The sequence below is a fragment of the Oryx dammah genome, unplaced genomic scaffold (genome assembly GCF_014754425.2).
Source record: "Oryx dammah isolate SB20612 unplaced genomic scaffold, SCBI_Odam_1.1 HiC_scaffold_27, whole genome shotgun sequence".
In the NCBI taxonomy this organism is placed as follows: domain Eukaryota; kingdom Metazoa; phylum Chordata; class Mammalia; order Artiodactyla; family Bovidae; genus Oryx; species Oryx dammah.
Window position 1 is genome coordinate 792,846 of NW_024070211.1, and position 20,899 is coordinate 813,744.

The window sequence follows — 20,899 nt, forward strand, 5'->3', positions numbered from 1 at the left end:
GAAAGTGGAACGGGAAAGTTCCCTGCATTCTAGGGGGAGAAATGGGAGAGAGACAACAGGGAAATATGTGAAATAAACGTGACATGTCGGGTGACAAGTGCCGCGGGCTGAAAGGAGATGCAGCTGGGTCATGCGGCTGGGGATGTGAGGCCCACGGTGCCACCCGCGAGCCACCGCCACTGCCTTAAACAGGGCAGTCAGGGCACCTCTGGGAAAGAGACGAGGCACTGAGCCCCCGGGGATGCTCCCGGCTGAACGTTCCAAATGCAGAGAACCCAAGCGCGAAGGCAGGCGGAGCATTGCCCGTGCTCCCCAACAAGAGACGCTACTGCAATGAGAGACGCCCAGCCACAGTCAGAGAGTAGCCCCCGCTCGCAGCAACAAGGGAAGAGCCCACCAGCAACAAAGACCCAGCACAGCAAAGACAGCGAAGGACCAGTGCCCGGCACAACTAGAAAAGCCCACGGTCACCCTGGTAAAAGGCTGAGTCCCTCCAGGGAAGGTAGGAGAGCGGCGGCAGCACAAACTTAGCAGCGTAGCAGGATGCATCCCCAAGGGGACCTGATTGTCTTTTTTTTTTTTAAGGAAGTTTACAAGCCTGTTGTCAAACACAGCCATTATTTAAAATTGAATGGTATATTGCTTGCCTGTTCAGTTGCTCAGTCGTGTCCGACTCTTTGCAGCCCCATGGACTGTGGCCCACCAGGCTCCGCCGTCCATGGGATTCTCCAGGCAAGGACCCTGGAGTGGGCTGCCACGCCCTCCTCCAGGGCAGCTTCCTGACCCAGGGATGAACCCTTGTCTTTTGTGTCTCCTGCACTGGCAGGTGGATTCTTTATCACTGAGCCCCCTGGGAAGCCCCCCACCATTGTTTTAAATACAGCTTATTTAACAGTAATAACAAGAGAAGCCACCACCAGAAGCCTGGGCACTGGGTGAAGACCTAGCGGAACCGAAGATAAAAAAACCTAAAAAGGCAACGGTGGCGATTTTCCTGGTGCTTCAGTGGTGAAAGCTCTGTGCTCCCAGTACAGGGGGTAGGTCTGACTCCTGGTCGGGGAACTAAGATCCTGCATGCTGTGAGATGTAGCCAAATTAAAGAAAAAAAATCAATCAAAAAATAAATGACCTAAATCAAACCCCTTATGATTATGCAGTGGAAGTGAGAAATAGATTTAAGGGCCTAGATCTGATAGACAGGGTGCCCGATGAACTATGGACAGAGGTTTGTGACATTGTACAGGAGACAGGGATCAAGACCATCCCCATGGAAAAGAAATGCAAAAAAGCAAAATGGCCATCTGGGGAGGCCTTACAAATAGCTGTGAAAAGAAGAGAAGTGAAAAGCAAAGGAGAAAAGGAAAATCATGAGCATCTGAATGCAGAGTTCCAAAGAATAGCAAGAAGAGATAAGAAAGCCTTCCTCAGCGATCAGTGCAAAGAAATAGAGGAAAAGAACAGAATAGGAAAGACTAGAGATCTCTTCAAGAAAATTAGAGATACCAAGGGAACATTTCATGCAAACATGGGCTCGATAAAGGACAGAAATGGTATGGACCTAACAGAACCAGAAGATATTAAGAAGAGGTGGCAAGAATACACGGAAGAACTGTACAAAAAAGATCTTCATGACCCAGATAATCATGATGGTGTGATCACTCATCTAGAGCCAGATATCTTGGAAAGTGAAGTCAAGTGGGCCTTAGAAAGCATCACTACGAACAAAGCTAATGGAAGTGATGGAACTCCAGTTGAGCTATTTAAAATCCTAAAAGATGATGCTGTGAAAGTGCTGCACTCAACATGCCAGCAAATTTGGAAAACTCAGCAGTGGCCACAGGACTGGAAAAGGTCAGTTTTCATTCCAATCCCCAAAAAAAGCAATGCCAAAAAATGCTCAAACTACTGCACAGTTGCGCTCATCTCACAGACTAGTAAAGTAATGCTCAAAATTCTCCAAGCCAGGCTTCAGCAATACGTGAACCGGTAACTTCCAGATGTTCAAGCTGGTTTTAGAAAAGGCAGAGGAACCAGAGAGCAAATTGCCAACATCTGCTGGATCATGGAAAAAGCAAGCGAGTTCCAGAACAACATCTATTTCTGCTTTATTGACTATGCCAAAGCCTTTGACTGTGTGGATCACAATAAACTGGAAAATTCTGAGAGAGATGGGAATACCAGACCACCTGACCTGCCTCTTGAGAAACCTATATGCAGGTCAGGAAGCAACACTTAGAACTGGACATGGAACAACAGACTGGTTCCAAAATAGGAAAAGGAGTACGTCAAGGCTGTATATTGTCACCCTGCTTATTTAACTTATATGCAGAGTACATCATGAGAAACGCTGGACTGGAAGAAACACAAGCTGGAATCAAGATTGCCAGGGGAAATATCAATAACTTCAGATATGCAGATGACACCACCCTTATGGCAGAGAGTGAAAAGGAACTAAAAAGCCTCTTGATGAAAGTGAAACAGGAGAGCGAAAAAGTTGACTTAAAACTCAACATTCAGAAAACGAAGATCATGGCATCTTGTCCCATCACTTCATGGCAAATAGATGGGGAAACAGTGGAAACAGTGTCAGACTTTATTTTTTTGGGCTCCAAAATCACTGTAGATGGTGACTGCAGCCATGAAATTAAAAGACGCTTACTCCTTGGAAGAAAAGTTATGAGCAACCTAGACAGTATATTCAAAAGCAGAGACATTACTTTGCCGACTAAGGTCCGTCTAGTCAAGGCTATGGTTTTTCCTGTGGTCATGTATGGATGTGAGAGTTGGACTGTGAAGAAGGCTGAGCGCTGAAGAGTTGATGCTTTTGAACTGTGGTGTTGGAGAAGACTCTTGAGGGTCCCTTGGACTGCAAGGAGATCCAACCAGTCCTTTCTGAAGGAGATCAGCCCTGGGATTTCTTTGGAAGGAATGATGCTGAAGCTGAAATTCCAGTACTTTGGCCACCTCACGCGAAGAGTTGACTCATTGGAAAGGACTGTGATGCTGGGAGGGATTGGGGGCAGGAGGAGAAGAGGACGACCGAGGATGAGATGGCTGGATGGCATCACTGACTCGATGGATGTGAGTCTGAGTGAACTCCGGGAGTTGGTGATGGACAGGGAGGCCTGGTGTGCTGCGATTCTTGGGGTCGCAAAGAGTCAGACACGACTGAGTGACTGAACTGAACTGAACTTGGGGCCTCTTTTGCGTCTCTTTGCAATTCTGGGTTCAATGAGGTTGCGATGGTAACTTGAAACTGACCTTAGTGGGAGTGTTTACACCAGGGAAATTGGCAAAGTCTACAAATCAGGACTCCGTTTATTGTTTTATTGATGAAGACAAGATGAATAACGCAGATTGAATTTGGTGTCTGTAGCTGTTGGGCTGAGATTGACACAAAGCTGTGAGGAGGTCCTCGTCCGGGGCTTTCTGGTGGAGGGCAGTGTCCCCATCGCCTCGGTTTCTTCTTCCTCTTGAGCGCAGATGAGAAGACCCTTCAGCCTTCACACCACATGCGTTTGTGACTGTGAGTTTAGGATAGCTTATTTATCGGGGAAAGAATGAGCCGATCAGGTGCAACTCCGTGTGCGGAATCAGGACGGCGCTGCAGCCATCATAGGCTCCAGTCACAGGGGAGGCATTCTCCAGAGTCAGCGGTCTCGGTGGAGCGAGACTCAACGAGATAAAGCCTTATCTTTAGAGATTTTAAAAACTATTTATTTTTATTGTTGGCTGTTCTGGGCCTTTACTGCTGTCCCCAGGCTTCCTCCAGTTGCAGCGAGCAGGGCTGCCCTTCTGGGGCATAGCACCGGCTTAATATCTCTGAAGCCACACACGGGGATCCTCCCGGCCCGGAACCAAGCCTGTGGCGCCTGCGTCGGCCGGCAGGCTCTTAACCACTGGACCGCCGGGGCAGCCCCTCGCTCCAGCTTCATCTTTAGAACAAGGAGAATAATAACCGCCTTGTGGGGCTGTGATGTACATCAAAGTGCCAGGTCCTGCGTGGGACTAGGGACTATCGGAACCATGGTCGTCGCCGCCCTTGTCACCGGGCCTGGTGCACGCTGGCATTAGGGAGGCCTGTCTGTTTTCTCCAGGGGGGTTTATATTGGCTGGGTGCTCAGGGGTCTGGGAAAGAATGAGGACAGGAGCTGTATCGAAGGACCCCTCTGGCAGTCGGGTGCACATCTGCATGTGGCCTTGACCTTGGCCTTGAGGCTGATGGCTCTGTCCTGCGGGATGGCCGTGGAGAAGCTTGACATGTAGTTCCCTTGTCCAGCTCCCCTCTAGCGTGCACTCTACACAGCCAAGCGCCTCACGGAAACCTGGGGCCTCGCCCAGGGACGGCAGCGGGGGGTGCACAGCTCAGGGTCACTCAGGGAGCGAGGAAGGACAGGTGCGCCCTCGGAGGCCCACCGGCTTGGCCTCAGGTGCTCTGCAACTCAAGTTTGCAGAGCACCCTCTGGGTCTTTGGTCCAGAAGACCAGCCCCTCTCCACTGTGGCTGGGAGCAGCTGTGGTATGAGAAGCAGCGTGCAGGCCCCGAAGAGGGGTGCCCCTGCCTGGGGGCTGGCACACCAGAGGCTCCACGACCCTCCCTTTCTGGAGCCCTGAGTTCCGGGCTACCAGGTGGCTGCGGGGCGTCAGGGGAACAGGAGAAGCTTGCACTGGGCCCCGGCATCAGTCAAGTGCTGTACTGCTGGGTAGAGATGGGCTTGAATGCCCAGGGGGAGTAGGGGAAACTGAATCCATTCATTCATTTAATAAGTGTTTGTGAGAAGGACTACATGCCAAACACTGCTATAGATTCTGGGCTGCAGCAACGAGCAAAATAGAGAAAGCTCCGTGCCCTCAGGGACCTGAGCTCCTAGCAGGAGAGATGAGCACCAGGTAACAGTCTGACTGGGGCTTCCCTGGGAGCTCAGATAGCAAAGACCCCGCCTGCAATGCAGGAGACCCAGGTTCGATCCCTGGGTCAGGAAGATGCCCTGGAGAAGAGAATAGCAACCCACTCCAGTACTCTTGTCTGGAGAATCCCATGGACAGATGAGCCTGGCGGGCTACAGTCCACGGGGTCACGAATGAGTTGGACACGACTGAGCGACTAACGGTGTGATTAAGAATCAGAACAGAGGGACTTCCCTGGCAGTCCAGCGGCCAAGACTGGACCCTGCACTCCCAATACAGGGAGCCCGGGTCTAAGATCCCACATACCACCACTAAATAAATAAATATAAATATGTTTAAAAAAGAATCAGGACAGAATGACAGAGGTAAGGAGAGCGGAAGGGGAGATGGGGAAGGTAGAGTGTTCGGGGGGAGGGTGGCCTCACAGAGAAGGCGACATTTGAGCCTTGAAGAGGGTAAGGGCGGGAGCCTTCTGGGATCTGCAGGGAAAGCATTTTCTACAGAGGGAACAGCCAGTGCAAAGGCCCTGCGGCAGGACAGCCGGCAGCTTCAGGGAACATCGGGAAGGGCAGTGAGGCCTGAGCAGAGTGAGTGGGGAAGAGCAGGCCCCGGGAGTGGGGAGGGGCTGCAGGTGGGAGAGGGCTGACCAGGAGGGGCCTCGTGTGCCGTCTGGGATGATGCTGCATGTGGCTGGGACCAGCGCTTCTGAGCGTAGGAAGAGCGTGCTCTGTTTGTTGGGGAACAGCCTGGAGCACGCGCAGGTGGGCCGAGGAAGCTGTCTAGTATTCTAGGGTGTCAGGGACGGCTGCAGAGGACGTGAGAGGTGGGTTTCCAGTTGGGTTGGAGAATTTGGAAGCATCGAGCTAGAAGTTTCGGGAGAGGGGTGGGGTTGCGGTTGTCCAGAGGGGTTCCATCTCTGCTCTCTGGAGTTTCAGGGGCCGCTATGGGAGCGGAAGGGTTAAACACTATGATTCGTCATCACCCCCCAGGCCCCTTCTGTCTGCCTTCTGCCCAGGGTTCCATTCAAGGTCCGAGGAAACAACTCTGCCCCTGAAACAAAGCTTCACAGCCTTGCTCTGCTGCAAGCTCTTCGTGTTGCAGATGGGGAGACTGAAGCCAGGGGTGATGGGCTCAGGGTGGGTCACGTGGGCATTAGCAGAGAGCTGGGATGGGGCCCTGGGGCCTAACCGGGTTGGTCTCCTGTCCAGGGGCAACCCCACGCCCCCCCCAGCCATGGGGGTGCTGTCTGCTTCGCCTGGGAGCCCCCACCTTGCTGGTCTCTTCTGCGTCCAAGACACTCCCCTCTCTCCTTTCTGTCAGTGATGTGCCCGAGGGTGCTGAGAACTTTGGGGTGTCTGGGAGCTCCGGGGTGAAGATCTTCATGGTCTATGACCCAGCGCGGGTGACAGAGCCCACGGGCAGGGTCCATTGGCCCCTGGATGCCAGCGTGGACGTGGTCATATCCGTGGATGCAGCCAGTAAGGCTTTAAACGACCTCAAGGTAAGAGGTCCCTTCCCCGTAGAAGGTCAGAGCCCCCGACAAAGCACACCCCACTCACACACCGCCCTAGTCAGCCAGCCCCACAAGCCTACGATGCCCAAATCCACACCCACGACACATCCCGAAACAAGCCCACAGACTCCTAAGTCTGTAAAGCCACCCAGCATGCCAGCATCCACACACGCAGGAATGAGTACTCCCGTAAAGGCACAGCCTGCCTGCTCGCCCCCTCAGGTTCACAGACACCCCCTTGGATCCCAGCTCCACACTGACCCCGAACAGGCCCTGCCCGCTCCCATGCAGACAGGCGCCCTCAGCAACAGCCGCGTGCACACACACACACGCACGCGTGCATCGGACGTAGGTGCATACCTGGATGCACGCGTGTCTCCCGCCTAAGGAAGCGGGAAAACTCTCACAGACGACGCGACGCCTTCTCACTCGCCCCCAGGCGCCTGCCACACACGCGGTGACCCCACACTCACCGATTCAGCTTTTTCTCCAGTGACACGGGGAAGGTGAGGGCCGTGCCGCTGCTGAGAGCAGGGGTCCTGGAGCTCAGACTCCCCCTCTGAGCCCCGACTGCTGGGCCCAGCCTGGGGGCTCTCTGAGAGGCCCAGGTCAAGCCCTTTGCATGGCCTGTGGCTGTGAGAAAAGCTCTGTGAGCGTGGGCTGCAATCGTGGGGTGGGAAGGGTCTTTGTTCCCATTTTACAGATGAAGAAACAGGCTCAGGGAGACTGATTACCTTGCCTGAGTCATTGGTGACGACTGCCCCTTCCCTCATTCTTTTACCCTGGCCTCCCCATGGATTCCTAAGGGTCCGGCTGCCCAACCCCCACTCTGTCTGTCCCTCCTGGCCCCTCGGCCCAGCCCTGGGAGCCAGGGAGGCATCGGCTCTCTCCAGCTGGAGAAAGTAGCTCTAGATCCGGGCGCAGCGCCCGTGGGTCCCGGGCCTTCACCAGCAGGGAGCAGCCGGGGCCCCCACCCCCGCATCTATGCAGGGCCCTTGGGGTGCCCCCTCCGCCCCCCGTTCAGCCATCCCCGCAGGGCTGACCATGTCCCCGCAGGTGAAGATCTCCTATTTCGGGCAGCCAGTGGGCCAGGCCCTGGGCCACAGTGTGCTCTACCTCACAGGCGCCGGTAAGTACCGCGTGTGGTCCGGCACGCGGCCCTGCCGTTTCCCGCCACGCTGGCTGCTTGAGGGGCTTAGGGAGGCCCATGGCCATCTTCCTCGTCCACCGAGGAGCTCGGCTTCTTCAGAGGCCATGCATCTGCTCCAGACCCCCAGCACTGGAGCCCCAGCTGTGCTTACAGCCACAGGGACCTAGAAACTGCACGGCCCACGGGTCTCCAGCCAGACCACAGCAGGCCTCCTCCATCCAGAGTCCCCGAGCCTCAAGGCTCGTCCCGAAACGTGGGGAGATGTACGCTGTGTTCAGCCAGATCCCGCGCAGCGGCCCTAACTGCGGAGCCAGCAGCTGGAAGCTCAGGCCTCGTCCTGGCCTCCAGAGTCAGGGCCCCCAAGGGCTAGCAATTCAGGGCATGCAGACGAATAGGAAAGTCAAGAGCCCAAGGCTCGGGTCCCTCGAAACCCAGAGGCACAGGGGCGGGCCTCCCAGGCATTGGCTGTGGTCCCCAGAACAGGGCTGCCCAGCTCTCCTGCGCTTGGGGCGGGGTCAAAGCTTGCCCCGACCTGGACGCTATGGTGGGCCGGGGGCCTGGGGAGCCCAGCTAACCTCTCCCCATCTCCTTTCAGACATCTCCCTCGATGCCGACACTGGCCGCACGGGCAAGGTGAGAAGGAGCCAAGGCGACAAGGTGGGCCTCCTCTAGCTATCCCAAGACGGCAGGGTCGACAGGCAGACCGCGGGGTGGTCCTAGGGCTGGGCGGCTCTGCCTCCAGAAGGGTGATGGATTCCTGGGCTCTGTGTATCCAGCAGTGTGGGGAAGCCATCTGCGGATTCCCAGCCAGCATGAGTGGGCCTGACCCTGTGTGATCAGCATGCTGTGTGACTCCTGGAAAACAGCTTACCCTCTCTGGGTCTCTCTAGTGCCACCTTACACCTAGGATCTTTTGCTTGGGGTCTTTTCTATTTCCTGGGCTGTATTTGGACCCCTAAGCATGATAGGTGCTTCATAAAAGGTTGTCAAGTGGCTGAAGGAAGACTTCCGGTAGAGGAGGCTGCATGGACTACCCTGGTTAGATTTCGAAGAGAGAGAGGGAGGGTGGGGTGGGCTCCAGGCATTTTCCCACAGGAAGTGTCTGAAGGCTATCCTGGGAGGATAGAAAGTAAAATTTGTGAGGAAGGACCCCAGGGAGGAAACCTGGATCACACACAAGACTTTGTGGACAAGATGGGGCAGGACCGCCCTGGATGGGTGTGCAGGTTGCTCACTGCACAAGGCTGCTGAGTGCAGCCTGTGATGCAAAGCGTGCCTTGGGCCCTGGTACAGAGACGGTGGACAAGAGTGCCATGTAGGCCAGCAGAGGTCCCCCAGACCCAAGTTTGAACCCCACCTCTGTGACAGGGTTCACCTCCCCAGAGCCTCTTTCTCCTTCTTTTGTAAATGGGGGAAATAAGCTCTGACTTGTGGAGTCTGGTGAGAATAAAGCAGAGGCAGGTCAGGAAGAGCTTTGATCACAGAGGCAGGACTCCAGCCACCTTCCCCTCCTGTCAGCTCCATCCTCCTTGCAGGGCCTGCAGGGTCACAAGTGAACATCAGGGGCCACTGGGACAGGCCCCAGGAGAGGACCCAGGTGGGAGAGTCCCAGCAGTCCTCTTGCCCGCTCGCAGTCTCGGCCCCCAGGCAGGGCCAAAACTCAGGAGACTGGCAGCGGCCGTTTCTGGGCTTGGCGGTGTGATGGTTGGGAGGGGCTGCTGTGTACAGCTGTTTAGGTTGCTCACTGCACAAGCATGGCGTGACTGCATCTGGAGAGCCGGAGCTCCAGTCCCCAAATCTATTATCCCTCTTTAAATCTTCAAGTAAACCTGGAATGCAAAAGTCTCCAAGCTAACAAGGCAGACAGCTCCAGCCATGTCCAGAACCCCTTCCCAGAGACTGCTGGGGCCCACTGGCCCTAAGGCCTCTCGTTTTGCACAGGAAAGCTGGCGCTGGGGCCCTGAGGGCTATGGGGCCATCCTGCTGGTGAACTGCGACCGGGACGGCCTCAGGTCCACAGGGACGGACCTCACCGACACCCAGCTGGCCTCGCGGGATGGTGAGCAACAGACGGGACGGGCTGCCCGGGATGGCGCGCGGGGCGGCACGGGGCTGTCTCATGGGGACCACGTTCTCCAGACCTGCAGGACATGTCCCCAGTGGTGCTGACCTGCGACGCCCCTGATGCGCTCTTTGACAGCTACAAGCTGGTCTTGAATGTGCCACTTTCTGATTCCAAAAGAATGCGGGTCTTCTGCGCCCAGGGTGAGTGGCCTGGAGGGGCCTCTTCCCTCCCTGCTCCAGCCTCTGCTTCCCGAATTATTTCTTCCTTCTCTTATCCACATTTCTCCCTTCTTCCATCATCATTTTGTAATTCTCACTACCACTTAAAAGCAGCTACTGGCCCAAGGAAGAGGGTCTCAAGCTAGACCCATTTTATAGACAGGAAAACTGAGGCTCAGAGATGTGAATTCACTTCCCTAAGTTCACACAACCAGCTGGGAGTGGAGCAGGCATTCCAAGTCAGTCTCCTGGGCACCAAAGCCCCTTTTCTTTCCACGGCCCTGGCCCTCCCCCTGGCCCCATTCCTCCTCTGCTGAGTCAGCACAGATTGAGCTCTTGAGGCCTGACAAGGGCTGTCCTGGCTAGGTGGGGGCAGGGACCAGCAAAGCCAAGGCCCAGCCCTGCCTTTGGAATCCAGTTATTCTGCCGGAGAGTTTATTAATCAAACTCTGTGGCTTAGAACCAAACAAAACCTTAACCCTGAGGTGACCTTACTCATCTTTATAAATAGCAAGAGGCCTTCCTGCCTCTTCCTTCTTCCTCTTCTCTCTCTGTTCACACTGACTCAGAACTCGTTGCAGCTAAATTCCAGCAGGAGCCAGAATGCTGCTTCTCTGCACCAGTGGTGGAAAGTTAGGGAGGGGTCTGGCTTGGAAATACTTACTGTGATTGCAGAACATAAGCTCCGTCTCCGTAGGTGAGCTGACAAGCCTTCCTGCTGTAAGAACATGGTAGGGTACCGCTTCCCAGACGACCCTGAGGGGCGGGGAAAGGAGAGGGGCAAGAACTGCTAAGCGCCAGGAGCTTTGTTTGAAAAATGGAGATGACATTCACAGGACATTAAGTAACCATTTTCAAGTAAAGAATTTAGTGACATTCCCTGGGGGCTCAGACGGTAAAGAATCTGCCTGCAGTGCAGAGACCTGGGCTTGATCCTGGGTTGGGAAGACGCCCTGGAGAAGGGAAAGGCTACCCCTTCCAGTATTCTGGCCTGGAGAATTCCATGGGCCGAGGAGCCGACCAGGGCTACAGGAATCACAAGAGTTGGACACGCCTGAGCGACTAAACAACGACCGTCCCATCCCCCGACCCCAGCCCTGAGCTGTGTCCGACTCTTTGTGGCCCCACAGACTGTAGCCCGCCAGGCTCCTCTGTCCGTGGGATTCCGCAGGCCAGAATACTGGCGGGGGTTGCCACGCCCGCCTCCAGGGCATCTTCCCGGCCGGGGGACTGAGCCGTGCCTCTCACGCCTCCTGCTGACAGGTCGGGTCTTTACCACTAGCACCACCCAATCCCCAGCCCTAGGCCACCGTAAGCTGCTTTCTGAGCCTACGGACCTACTCCACAAATAGATCTGCTTTTGTGTCGAGCTTCTGTCACGTAGTGCAGCGTCCTCAAGGCCATCTGCGCTGTAGCACGCATCGCTACTGCATTCCTTTCCACGGATGAAGGGCACGCCAGCACGTGGGCATTCTGTTTATCCGTTCATCCGCTGATGGACGTTTGGGCTGTTTCCACCTTCAGGGTCAGCTGCTTTTATTTCCTTGTCCTATGTAAAGCTTGCACCGACCTTGTGAGAAGCATAATGTTAGCCCATTTTACAGATGAGGAACTGAGGCGCAGAGAGGTTGAGTCATTGAGCTGAGGCCACTCAGCTAGCACTCGACACGGCTGGAGAGGAGCCCGAGTCTCTCTGGCGCAGACTGGCTCTGCCCCTGCGCTTCTGGCCTCAGGTCTGCTTCCCCATGCCCCCACACCCCTGGGCAGCCGGAGTTACGGTGGCAGTGGGTGCCCCCGGCTACCACACAGCCCTGCGCCAGCCTTGCCCCCGTGCTGACTCGGGTCTCCCTAGGTGGGAACTCCCTCCTGGACTATGAGCAGGTGCTGGGGCCCCAGCACCCGTCGTACGAAGTGGCCCGTCAGCCTGGGGAGCGGAGGATCCAGCTCTACGTGGAGGGGCTCAGCTTTCCCGATGCTAACTTCCTGGGGCTGGTCTCCCTCAGCGTCAGCCTGGTGGACACCAAGGTAGGTGCGGTGCTGGGGGCGGAGACGGGGTCGGGGAGCTTCAGGGCCCACGGAGGCTCCAGGGCCGGGAGGCTAGGGGCCAGGGCTCCCGAGGCCCGATGGGGCTCCCTGCGGGGCCCGCTGAGTCCCCATTCTTCCCCCAGACCCTGCCCGAGGTGCCCCTCTTCACAGACACCGTGGCCTTCCGCGTGGCCCCCTGGATCATGACCCCCAACACCCAGCCCCCCCTGGAGGTGTATGTGTGCAGGTGAGGCCTCTCCCTCCTGCAGCTCTCCTATCACCTCTGGACTCCCAGAGACGGGAGCAGAGCGCAGTACTGGGCTTGGTCCTGCACGCTCGCCGGCCGGGCTCACCGAGGGCCCCCACGGGCACACCTGGGCACGGGACACTGGTGAGCTGGCTGGGCCATCAGCCCGCCGGCTCTGAGCGGCCAAGGCCCCAACCCCAGCTCCTCATCCTTACCCTGCCCTGCCTGGAGCAGTCCCGGAACATCCTGGGTTTATCCCAGGCAGAGGGGCCAGGCCCTGTTCAGGTTCCTGGGGGTGGCAGGAGTCCCAGCCTCCCTCTGACGGGGCTGTGCCCCTGGGCCTGTGGAGCACGTGAGAACTCAGCTTCCAGGACTGGCTGTGAGCCCCGGGCATACCTGGGTCCCTGGTCCCTCTGCCATCTCTCAGAATCCTCGTCAAGCCCCTGGATGGGCCGGGCTACTCCAGGGCCCTGCAGAGGAGGTCAGACCACCAGAAAGGGCCGCAGATGACTTGGAGCTTAAGTCAAAAGGAAGGCTGTGGTCAGACGGGTCTACCTGGTGGCCTGGCTCAGGGGTTCAGACAGGAGGGCCCCTTTCTTTCCCTCTGCTCACTCGCCTTTGTTGAGGCCAGTTGTGAGAGACGGGAGGAAATGGGTGCCTCCCCCTCACTGTTCCCATGGCCATGAGACGCGGTCCCAGGTCCCCTCAGCAGGGCCCAGAGCCCCCGGCCTGCCCCTGCCCATCACTCCCGCCTGACGGGATCTGGAGACGGGGCCGTCTCTGTCTCTCGCCCACGAGCCTCTCCGGCGCGGGGACTGCGTCTGAAGCCAGGGGCAGCGCGGGGCCCAGCACGGACGGCGCCCAGGCCCCCCCGCCCACCCCCGAGGCTGCCGCCAGCAGCCCCGCCTCCCCACCCTCTCCTGTGATTTGCAGTGTCGTAGACTCTCACGGATCGAATGCGAAATTTCTGAGTGACATGTCCGATCTGGCGCTGAAGGCCAGCTGCAAGCTGATGGTCTGCCCGTGGGTTGAGAACCGAAATGACCGCTGGATCCAGGTGGGCGAGGAGCAGCCCGGGCGCGGGGGCCAGCCCGAGCCCCGTCCCCCACCCCGGCTCCGGGCAGTGGCCTCTGCGGCTCTCGCCCGGCTTCCATCTCCCTAGAGAAGCTGGGCCAGGCGCCAGGACTCGGGTGGGCGCGGCCTGGGAGCGCCCTCCCCCTCCCACCGCCTGCATCGCTCCGTGTCCCCAGCTTCCCCCCAGGGCACAGGGCCCTCCCCCGCTGGGTCCCTGAGGGACCTCCTGCCCGCTCAAGGCCTTGGGGAAGGTCTGCTGCCCTGCTCACCCCGGGCCTGGGCGCCAGCCCCTTCTCAATGCCAGACCGAGGTGGTCACGGAGGCCTTTTTCTCTCGCCCTCCCAGGATGAGATGGAGTTTGGCTACACTGAGGCCCCACACAAAACCTTCCCCGTGGTCTTCGACTCCCCTCGAAACAGAGGCCTGAAGGATTTTCCTTACAAGAGGATACTGGTAGGCGGCAGAGGGCAGCGTGTGGCCGCCGTGGGTGCCTGCCCCGCGGGACCCGCTGCTCCGTCTTGCCTGGCCCTAGTGCTTCAGGGGCTGCAAAGGGACGCAGGAGCGGGGCTCTGGCGAGGGGGAGTTAGGGGAGGCTGGGGAGCAGTATGTGGATGAAGTGGAAATCACCCCTGTTCTGGGAGGGGCGCTGGTCTCCCCCCAGGGGCTGTGAACAGATGAGTCAGCTCCGGGAGAGCAAACTGCCCCCTGGAGGGCACGCGCCCTTCGTGAGCCTCACAGCTCTTGCTCGTGTGCCGGACCCTCTCCTTGGTAACGGTGTTTTCTGAACACCTACTACGTGCCAGGCCCCACGCTGCCTGCCGGGCACAGGAGGGCAGCAAGAGCTGCTCCAGCGACCACGCCCTGAGTTCCAGGCCGTCCCCGCAGCTTCTCACCGTTGCTCATTTAATCCACATGGACTCCGGTGAACCAGCACTATTATTATCCCCTCCTTACTGAGGCTCAGAGAGCTTAAGCAACCTACTTGAGGCCACACAGTTAGGTAGCAGCAGCACCAAGATGCAGACGGCCCCTGCTCTTGACCGCTAGGCTCAGCCGCCTTCTGAGGGGGTCGCTGCCCCAGAGCACCTGTCTCCACCTGTTTACCAGCGCCCTCCCCCACCGCCAGGACAGTGCCCCACTAGGGATGCCCAGGAGCTCCTGGTCACACAGAACAGGGGCGTTCCCCCACCCTAGAGGGGTCAGAGGCGAGTCCCCGGGGAGGTGACCGTGAGCCCTGCAGGCTGAGTCTGCATCAACAAAGGGCCTGACCTCAAGCCCTGGGCTTGACCCGTCCATCATATTTTCCACTGATCTCTGCTCTACCCTGGGAGCTCAGACGGTAAAAACTCTGCCTGAGATACAGGAGATGCGGGCTCCATCCCTGGGTCGGGAAGATCCCCTGGAGGAGGGCATGGCGACCCACTCCACTATTCTTGCCTGGAGAATCCCAGGGACAGAGGAGCCTGGCGGGCTACAGTCCATGGGGTCACACAGAGTCGGTCGTGACTGAGTGACTGTCTTTCTGGTCTGTCTTGATTCCTTTCTTCTGCTTCCTTTAGGTTTAATTTGCCGTTCTTTTCCTAGCTGGAAACGGAAACGAAGATTTTTCAGCCCTTTCTCTTCCTAATGTGTTTAGAGCTGTGTCATTCCCAAGAAATGCTGTTTACTGGCATGCCCACGGGTTTTAACGTGCTGCCTGCTTATTACCTCTCACTTCAAAATACGGTGTAATCTCCCCTTTGATTTCTTCTTTGACCCACGTGTTGTCTCATTTCCAAACATTTGAGATTTTTCTACTTATGTTTCTGTTATTGGCTTGGGTATTGCTTACCAAGTGGAATTACTTTTTTTAACTTTTTATTTCTATTGGAGAATAGCTGGTGACCAGCTCTGTGTTCGTTTCAGGCGTGCAGCAAAGCGACTCCGTTATGCTCATACATGAATCTATCGGGGTTTTGGGGGGTTTCAATAGCACAGTGCTCAGGGCACAGGGAGGCCTTGTGAAAGCCCAGTAGAGGTTGTTTTAGGGAGTAGATTCCCGCAGGAGCACCACTCGGCCCCCACCCCAAGAGCTGTCTCTTCCTGTTCTAACCGACCCCTCCTTCGGGGGGCGGGGGGTGTGGATCTTCCCGGTTCTCCCCTAGGGTCCTGACTTTGGATACGTAACCCGGGAAATCCAGACCACCGGTGCCTCTGGCCTCGACTCCTTCGGCAACCTGGACGTCAGCCCGCCAGTCGTGGTGGAGGGCAAGGAGTATCCCTTGGGCCGGATCCTCATCGGCAGCTGCCTCCCCAGGTGAGGAGCCGGGGAGCGGGGAGGGCCCCGGGGCATGCAAGGCGACATCTACCCCCCACCCCCACCACAGACACAGATACAGCTCTCCAGTGAGAAGTGGTCCTAACTTTCTGCATGGACTCCTAGAATCAAAGACTCAGAGGACTGGAATCTTAAAGCGAAAAGCTCACAGAGTCTTTGGAAAGAACACACTAGTGGCCACAGCTTTCTGAGCGGCCTAGAATTTTATGGGCATAATTAGTCCCCAGCACTGCTGCTGCTGCTTAGCTGCTCAGCGGTGTCCAGCTCTCTGTGACCCTGTGGACTGCAGTCTGCCAGCAGGCTCTGTCTATAGGATTCTGCAGGCAAGAACACTGGAGTGGGTCACCATTTCCTTCTCCAGGGGATCTTCCTGACCCAGGGATTGAACCCCAGTCTCCTGCACTGGCAGGCGGGTTCTTTACTACTGAGCCAGTGGGAAGCCCAGTCGCCAACATTAAAATATATATATATCAGGAACCTTCATATAAAAAGCAAATTCCTGGCTGCTTTTGAAACATCAGAAGAGCAAGGAGGTGATATATAATCCAGCACAGAAGTAGGAATGGATCCTTTGACTTCCCTGGGGAGGAGATAAAATAAGTGTTGTCCTAGCAACAGTTGGAAAGGGTGCAGGCATCACCATGTGGCTGTAGTCAGGATACCTGGGTGACAGAGGTGGTTCAATGGGTCCCGCCCTGGGCAGCTGTCATCGAGCAGGAAACAGGTATTTAGGGCTTAGGGCTCCAGACAGGTGACAGTGTCTGCTAAACCCTCTTGGGAGGGTCCCCAGGATCCCCACCCAGGCTGCTGGCAGTTGAAGAATGGGGTGTGTAGCCCAGGGATCCCAGTGTAAGCCCCTGCTTCCTGCCTAAAGACTGAGCCCACCGCAGGCCCCAGGGGCCGCCTCTCCCTGTGCGTGGGGTTGGCCTGGAGCCCAGGTGTACCCCAGCTTGCCTCTCCAAGCCCTGGCTGTCTGGCCTTGGGCCTGGAGCAGCCTCAGATGCTGAGGGAAGGTCACCCAGCCTCAAATGGTGACCTTGGCAGCCTCAGCATTCTGGGTCAGGTGAGGCTTCCTGGTGCCAACCCAGGTGTGAAGCTGGGTGCCCAGGCTGGATGCCCCGGGCTGAGGTTGGCCAGGACTGGAGGAGTCCATTCATCTTGCTGGTGACTCAAGCCCAGCACCGCCCTGGGGCCGGATCCTGCCCACAGCCCTGGGCACAGAAGGCCCTGCATGTCTGGGCAGTCATTCTGTGCTTCCCAGAGGGATCCGAGGGGAAGGCGCACAGGCTCTGAACACCCGGTGCGTCTGCGTTTGAGTCCTGGCTCTGCCACTCACTGGCCATACGATTTGGGGTGCATCACCTGACCGGTGCCTACCACAGGGCCTGGCATCTCGTAGGTGCTTGATTACTTCATTTAAAAATATTTATTATATGCCTACTCTGTGCAGGGCTTCCCTGGGGGCTCAGTGGTAAAGATTCTGCCTGCAGTGCAGGAGAGACATTCGCTCCCTGGGTAGGGAAGATTCACTGGAGGAGGAAATGGCAACCCGATCCAGCATTCTTGCCTGGGAAATCCCAGGGACAGAGGAGCCTGGTGGGGTACAGTCTGTGGGGCTGCAGAGAGTCAGACATGACTGAGCGACTTAACAGCAACTATGTGCCAGGCACTGGTGAAGGTGCTGGGGATAAATCAGGCACACTATTAAATGAACAAATTATTCTAAACTTCATTCCTCAGTTTCCTCATCAGTGAAATGGGCTTATAAAAAAAAAATCCCTGTCCTATGAGTCTGGGTAAACTCCGAGAGTTGGTGATGGACAGGGAGCCCTGGCGTGCTGCGGTTCATGGGGTCGCAAAGAGTCGGACACGAATGAGCAACTGAACTGAACTGAAGCTGTATAATAGCTGTTCCTCGGGATAAAAGGGCTCAGGTTAAGCACCTCTAGATGCTTAGATATTATTTAGCTGGACCCCTAGCAGTGGGTCTGCCATGAAGCAGGTTGGAACTCAATGGATCAAAGTCACTGATCACCTACACGCCATGAACATGGCGCCTTACCCAGATCACACCCATTAATTCTTACAACAGCCTTATGAGGCTGGGAGGACTGTGATCCCTATTTTACAGATGAGAAAGTTGGGGTTTAGATAAGAGAAGTGAGCACACTCATTCATGCACGCATCTGTCAATTCAATGAATATGTATTGAGACTTCTTATATGCCAGGCCTGAGGCCCAGTGCTGGGGATTTCAAAAATGTTCTAGAAACTCCCAGGCCCAGAGCAAGGACCCCAGATAGAAAGACGCAGGGTCTCCAGCATATTTGGGTCCCAGCCCATTGGCCATCGTGTTGAAAACCAGGAGCAAAGCTTTTGGTGGCCAGATGGGGCCCTGAGGCTCAGAGAGGGACATCTGCCACTTAGGATCACACAGCAAGGGAGCCAAAGAGTCAGAAACCAGATTTCCAGTGTGGACCCCAAGCTAAAATTTAACTCCAGGCTGCTGTCCTACGTTCCTGCCCTGGCTTCTGACCTTAGCAGTGAACAAAACGGACGACCTGTGTACATTCTAGCAGAGGGAGGCAGATAACAAGCCACCATAGCAAATAAGCAAATCAAACCCAGTATGCTAGAGAGAAGCGGCATTGGTGAGAGGCTGACACCGCCCTGGAGGAGGGAGAGGCTAAAGCTGTGGCAGTCTGGGAGGAGAATGCCAAGCGAGGGCAAAGGCCCTGAGGCAGGGATGTGCTGGAGACGTCGGAGGACCAGCAAGGAGGCCAGCGGGAAAGCAGAGTGAAGTCGGAGGACCAGCAAGGAGGCCAGGGGGAAAGCAGAGTGAAGTCGGAGGACCAGCAAGGAGGCCAGCGGGAAAGCAGAGTGAAGTCGGAGGACCAGCAAGGAGGCCAGGGGGAAAGCAGAGTGAACAGAGGGTGTGCGGGGCTGAGGTCAGATCAGGACCTGGACCTGGTACCTGTACACACCTCACAGGCTCGTCCCGGGGATTAAATAAGATGCCGAGTGTGAGGAGTCCCGGGCAGACGTGCAGTAGGGGCTCAGCAAAGGCCCTCCTTCCCTCCTGCCCCGGGTTCTCCATGCTCTGCGCGGCACATTTAAAAAGATCTGGGGGCGATGCTGCCTCCTGGTGGCAGCTCTGATGTGACTCAGAGACCAGGTCTGACGCTTCCTAGAGCGGGAGTCATCCGGTCCATCCCCTGGCCACCAGGCAGAGGGCTGCAGAGCCCCAGGGAGGGCCAGGCTTAGGTTAGGGCTCTGCCCCCTTCCCCCTGATTCGTTTCCGATTCCTGCTTTGTGCTCATGAATAATTTCTGAAGTCTCATTCCTCTCCACCATCTCACTGTTTTTGAAGAGGTCTTTTAAAACTGCCAACACTATGTTAAAATAATAGAACTACAGGAAAGACGTTTTCCACGTTCCCATCCCTCAAATCAAATCAACGCCGCCATGCGTCACCGCGGGCTGGGGCCCTTCAAGTTCTGTCGATGAGGCCTTCGAGTCATAGATTGTGGGCTCTCACACAGCTGTCCAGAAGACTGTCACAAACACGTTTGAGCATCTGTTCTGTAAGAGGTGCTAGGGGTACAGGGAAATACAGGCTCTTCCGGAGCTTAGTGAGATGCCAGACAGCAAACGAAATGTCCACTATGCCAAATAGCACCAAGGACTATAAAGAAAAACAGAGCTAGGGAATGAGTGGAAGCGTCATCGCCATTTCCAAAGTCCATGGAGAGAAAGAAGGCGGCCCTGGAGCTAAACATGAAGAAAGCGAGAGACGGGCACCAAGGGGGCCCGCTGGACCAAGCAGGTGGGGCTGGCTCGCCAGGTTCTGGTCGTCCTGGGAACCAAAGGCTGAGGGCCTTGGTGAGGACCTGACCCTCTCTGCGTCTCGGGAGCTGAGATGAGGGTCTCCAGTTCTCTTTGGCAGAAGGAGAGCTCTCGTTTGACTGTTTTGTGGGCAGGGGAGGGTACCTCGGGGTGAGGGAGGGACAGGCTCTCGGGTGGTGCTCATGATGGACAGTCCCTGGAAGCAACTGGAGACGGGGGCTGGGACGTGGGGACCGAAGAGGCCTGTTCAGAGGGCTGACAGAGGCCTGGGCGGGGCTCGGGAAGGGCCTGCAGTGCGCTGGCACAGGGCGGGCATGAGGGCACCCTGCGCTCTCCCCCGGCAGGTCTGGTGGGCGGCGCATGGCCAAGGTGGTGCGGGACTTCCTGGGTGCCCAGCAGGTACAGGCGCCGGTGGAGGTCTATTCCGACTGGCTCTCTGTGGGCCACGTGGACGAGTTCCTCAGCTTCGTGCCCACCTCCGACCAAAAGGTAAGTCCTCCCTCCTCCTGCCCGAGCCACCCTGCCCCACCCTGACCCGATGGGGCGAGATAAGGCAAGGCCACCTGAAGCTAGGTCATGCCCTCTGTCCATAGAAAGCCTGGGGTCAGATGCCCTTTGGGCCAGGCGGTGTGCATCGGGGGAAGGCTTCCTGGAGGAGGTCAGAGCCCAGGTCAGCAGGGCCCTCATATTCTGATGATACCCATTTTCACACTTACTGAGTATTTGCTCTGATCCAAACCTCTCAGCCAAGACCCAGGAATGACACTGGTGATAATTGGCAACACTCACTGAGCACGTATTAGGTGTCCATGTCTTAATGTGTTTAGTCCTCTAGCAACCCAAGAAGAGGGTACTATTATCATTGCCCCCATTTTATAGATGGAGAAACCGAGGCTCAGAAGGGTAGTTAACTAGCAGGGTAAGATTTCCAGATGGCGGGCTCTGGGCCAACATGTCAGACACTCACTTCTTTACAGAGGTGACGGAGGAGGGCACAGCCCACAGAGGGCAGGCAGCTGGGAGGGGAGGCCTCCTAGTGACCAGTGGTCGAGTTTCTTGGTGGACAAAATGGGGAAGGGCTTCCAGACGAGCAGAAGGTCATGGACAAAGGTCTGGGAGTGTGGCGTGGCTTGGAGGATCGGAACTTCAGACAGGCCTGTGGCTGGTGGGGGAGATGGACAGGGGAGCACCATGTGTTGGGTGGCCTGGGAACCCAGGCCCCTCCTGGTTCGGGGGCGCATGCCTCGGGGGGACCTGTCTACCGAGCCACTCCTCCTCCTCCGTGCCAGGGCTTCCGGCTTCTCCTGGCCAGCCCCAGTGCGTGCCTCAAGCTGTTCCAAGAGAAGAAAGAGGAGGGCTACGGGGAAGCAGCCCAGTTTGACGGTGAGTGCCAGCGAGCCCATTACCCCAGCAGACCCTGCCCTCCGGCTGCCAGCCCTGGGCACTGCTGATGCCCGTCACGACCAGGCTGTGCTTACAGGCCCTTTGCCAGCTCTCAGCTCAGAGTCCATCACTGATCTTCCCTCTTATGGGAGCCA

At 56.9% G+C, this 20,899-nt stretch overlaps 1 protein-coding gene across 1 annotated transcript in view; it reads left to right on the plus strand.

Annotated features, from left to right (window-relative positions):
* PADI1 (peptidyl arginine deiminase 1) overlaps positions 1 to 20,899 on the plus strand; it is a 45,158-nt gene that overhangs the window by 15,321 nt on the left and 8,938 nt on the right. The window contains exons 2-13 of the mRNA XM_040229404.1: positions 6,228 to 6,408; positions 7,477 to 7,549; positions 8,166 to 8,227; positions 9,512 to 9,629; positions 9,710 to 9,835; positions 11,706 to 11,878; positions 12,022 to 12,125; positions 13,059 to 13,182; positions 13,545 to 13,652; positions 15,344 to 15,495; positions 19,706 to 19,850; positions 20,651 to 20,744. Coding sequence (XP_040085338.1) covers positions 6,228 to 6,408; positions 7,477 to 7,549; positions 8,166 to 8,227; positions 9,512 to 9,629; positions 9,710 to 9,835; positions 11,706 to 11,878; positions 12,022 to 12,125; positions 13,059 to 13,182; positions 13,545 to 13,652; positions 15,344 to 15,495; positions 19,706 to 19,850; positions 20,651 to 20,744 — 1,460 coding nt within the window. The remainder of the gene's footprint in view (positions 1 to 6,227; positions 6,409 to 7,476; positions 7,550 to 8,165; positions 8,228 to 9,511; positions 9,630 to 9,709; positions 9,836 to 11,705; positions 11,879 to 12,021; positions 12,126 to 13,058; positions 13,183 to 13,544; positions 13,653 to 15,343; positions 15,496 to 19,705; positions 19,851 to 20,650; positions 20,745 to 20,899) is intronic.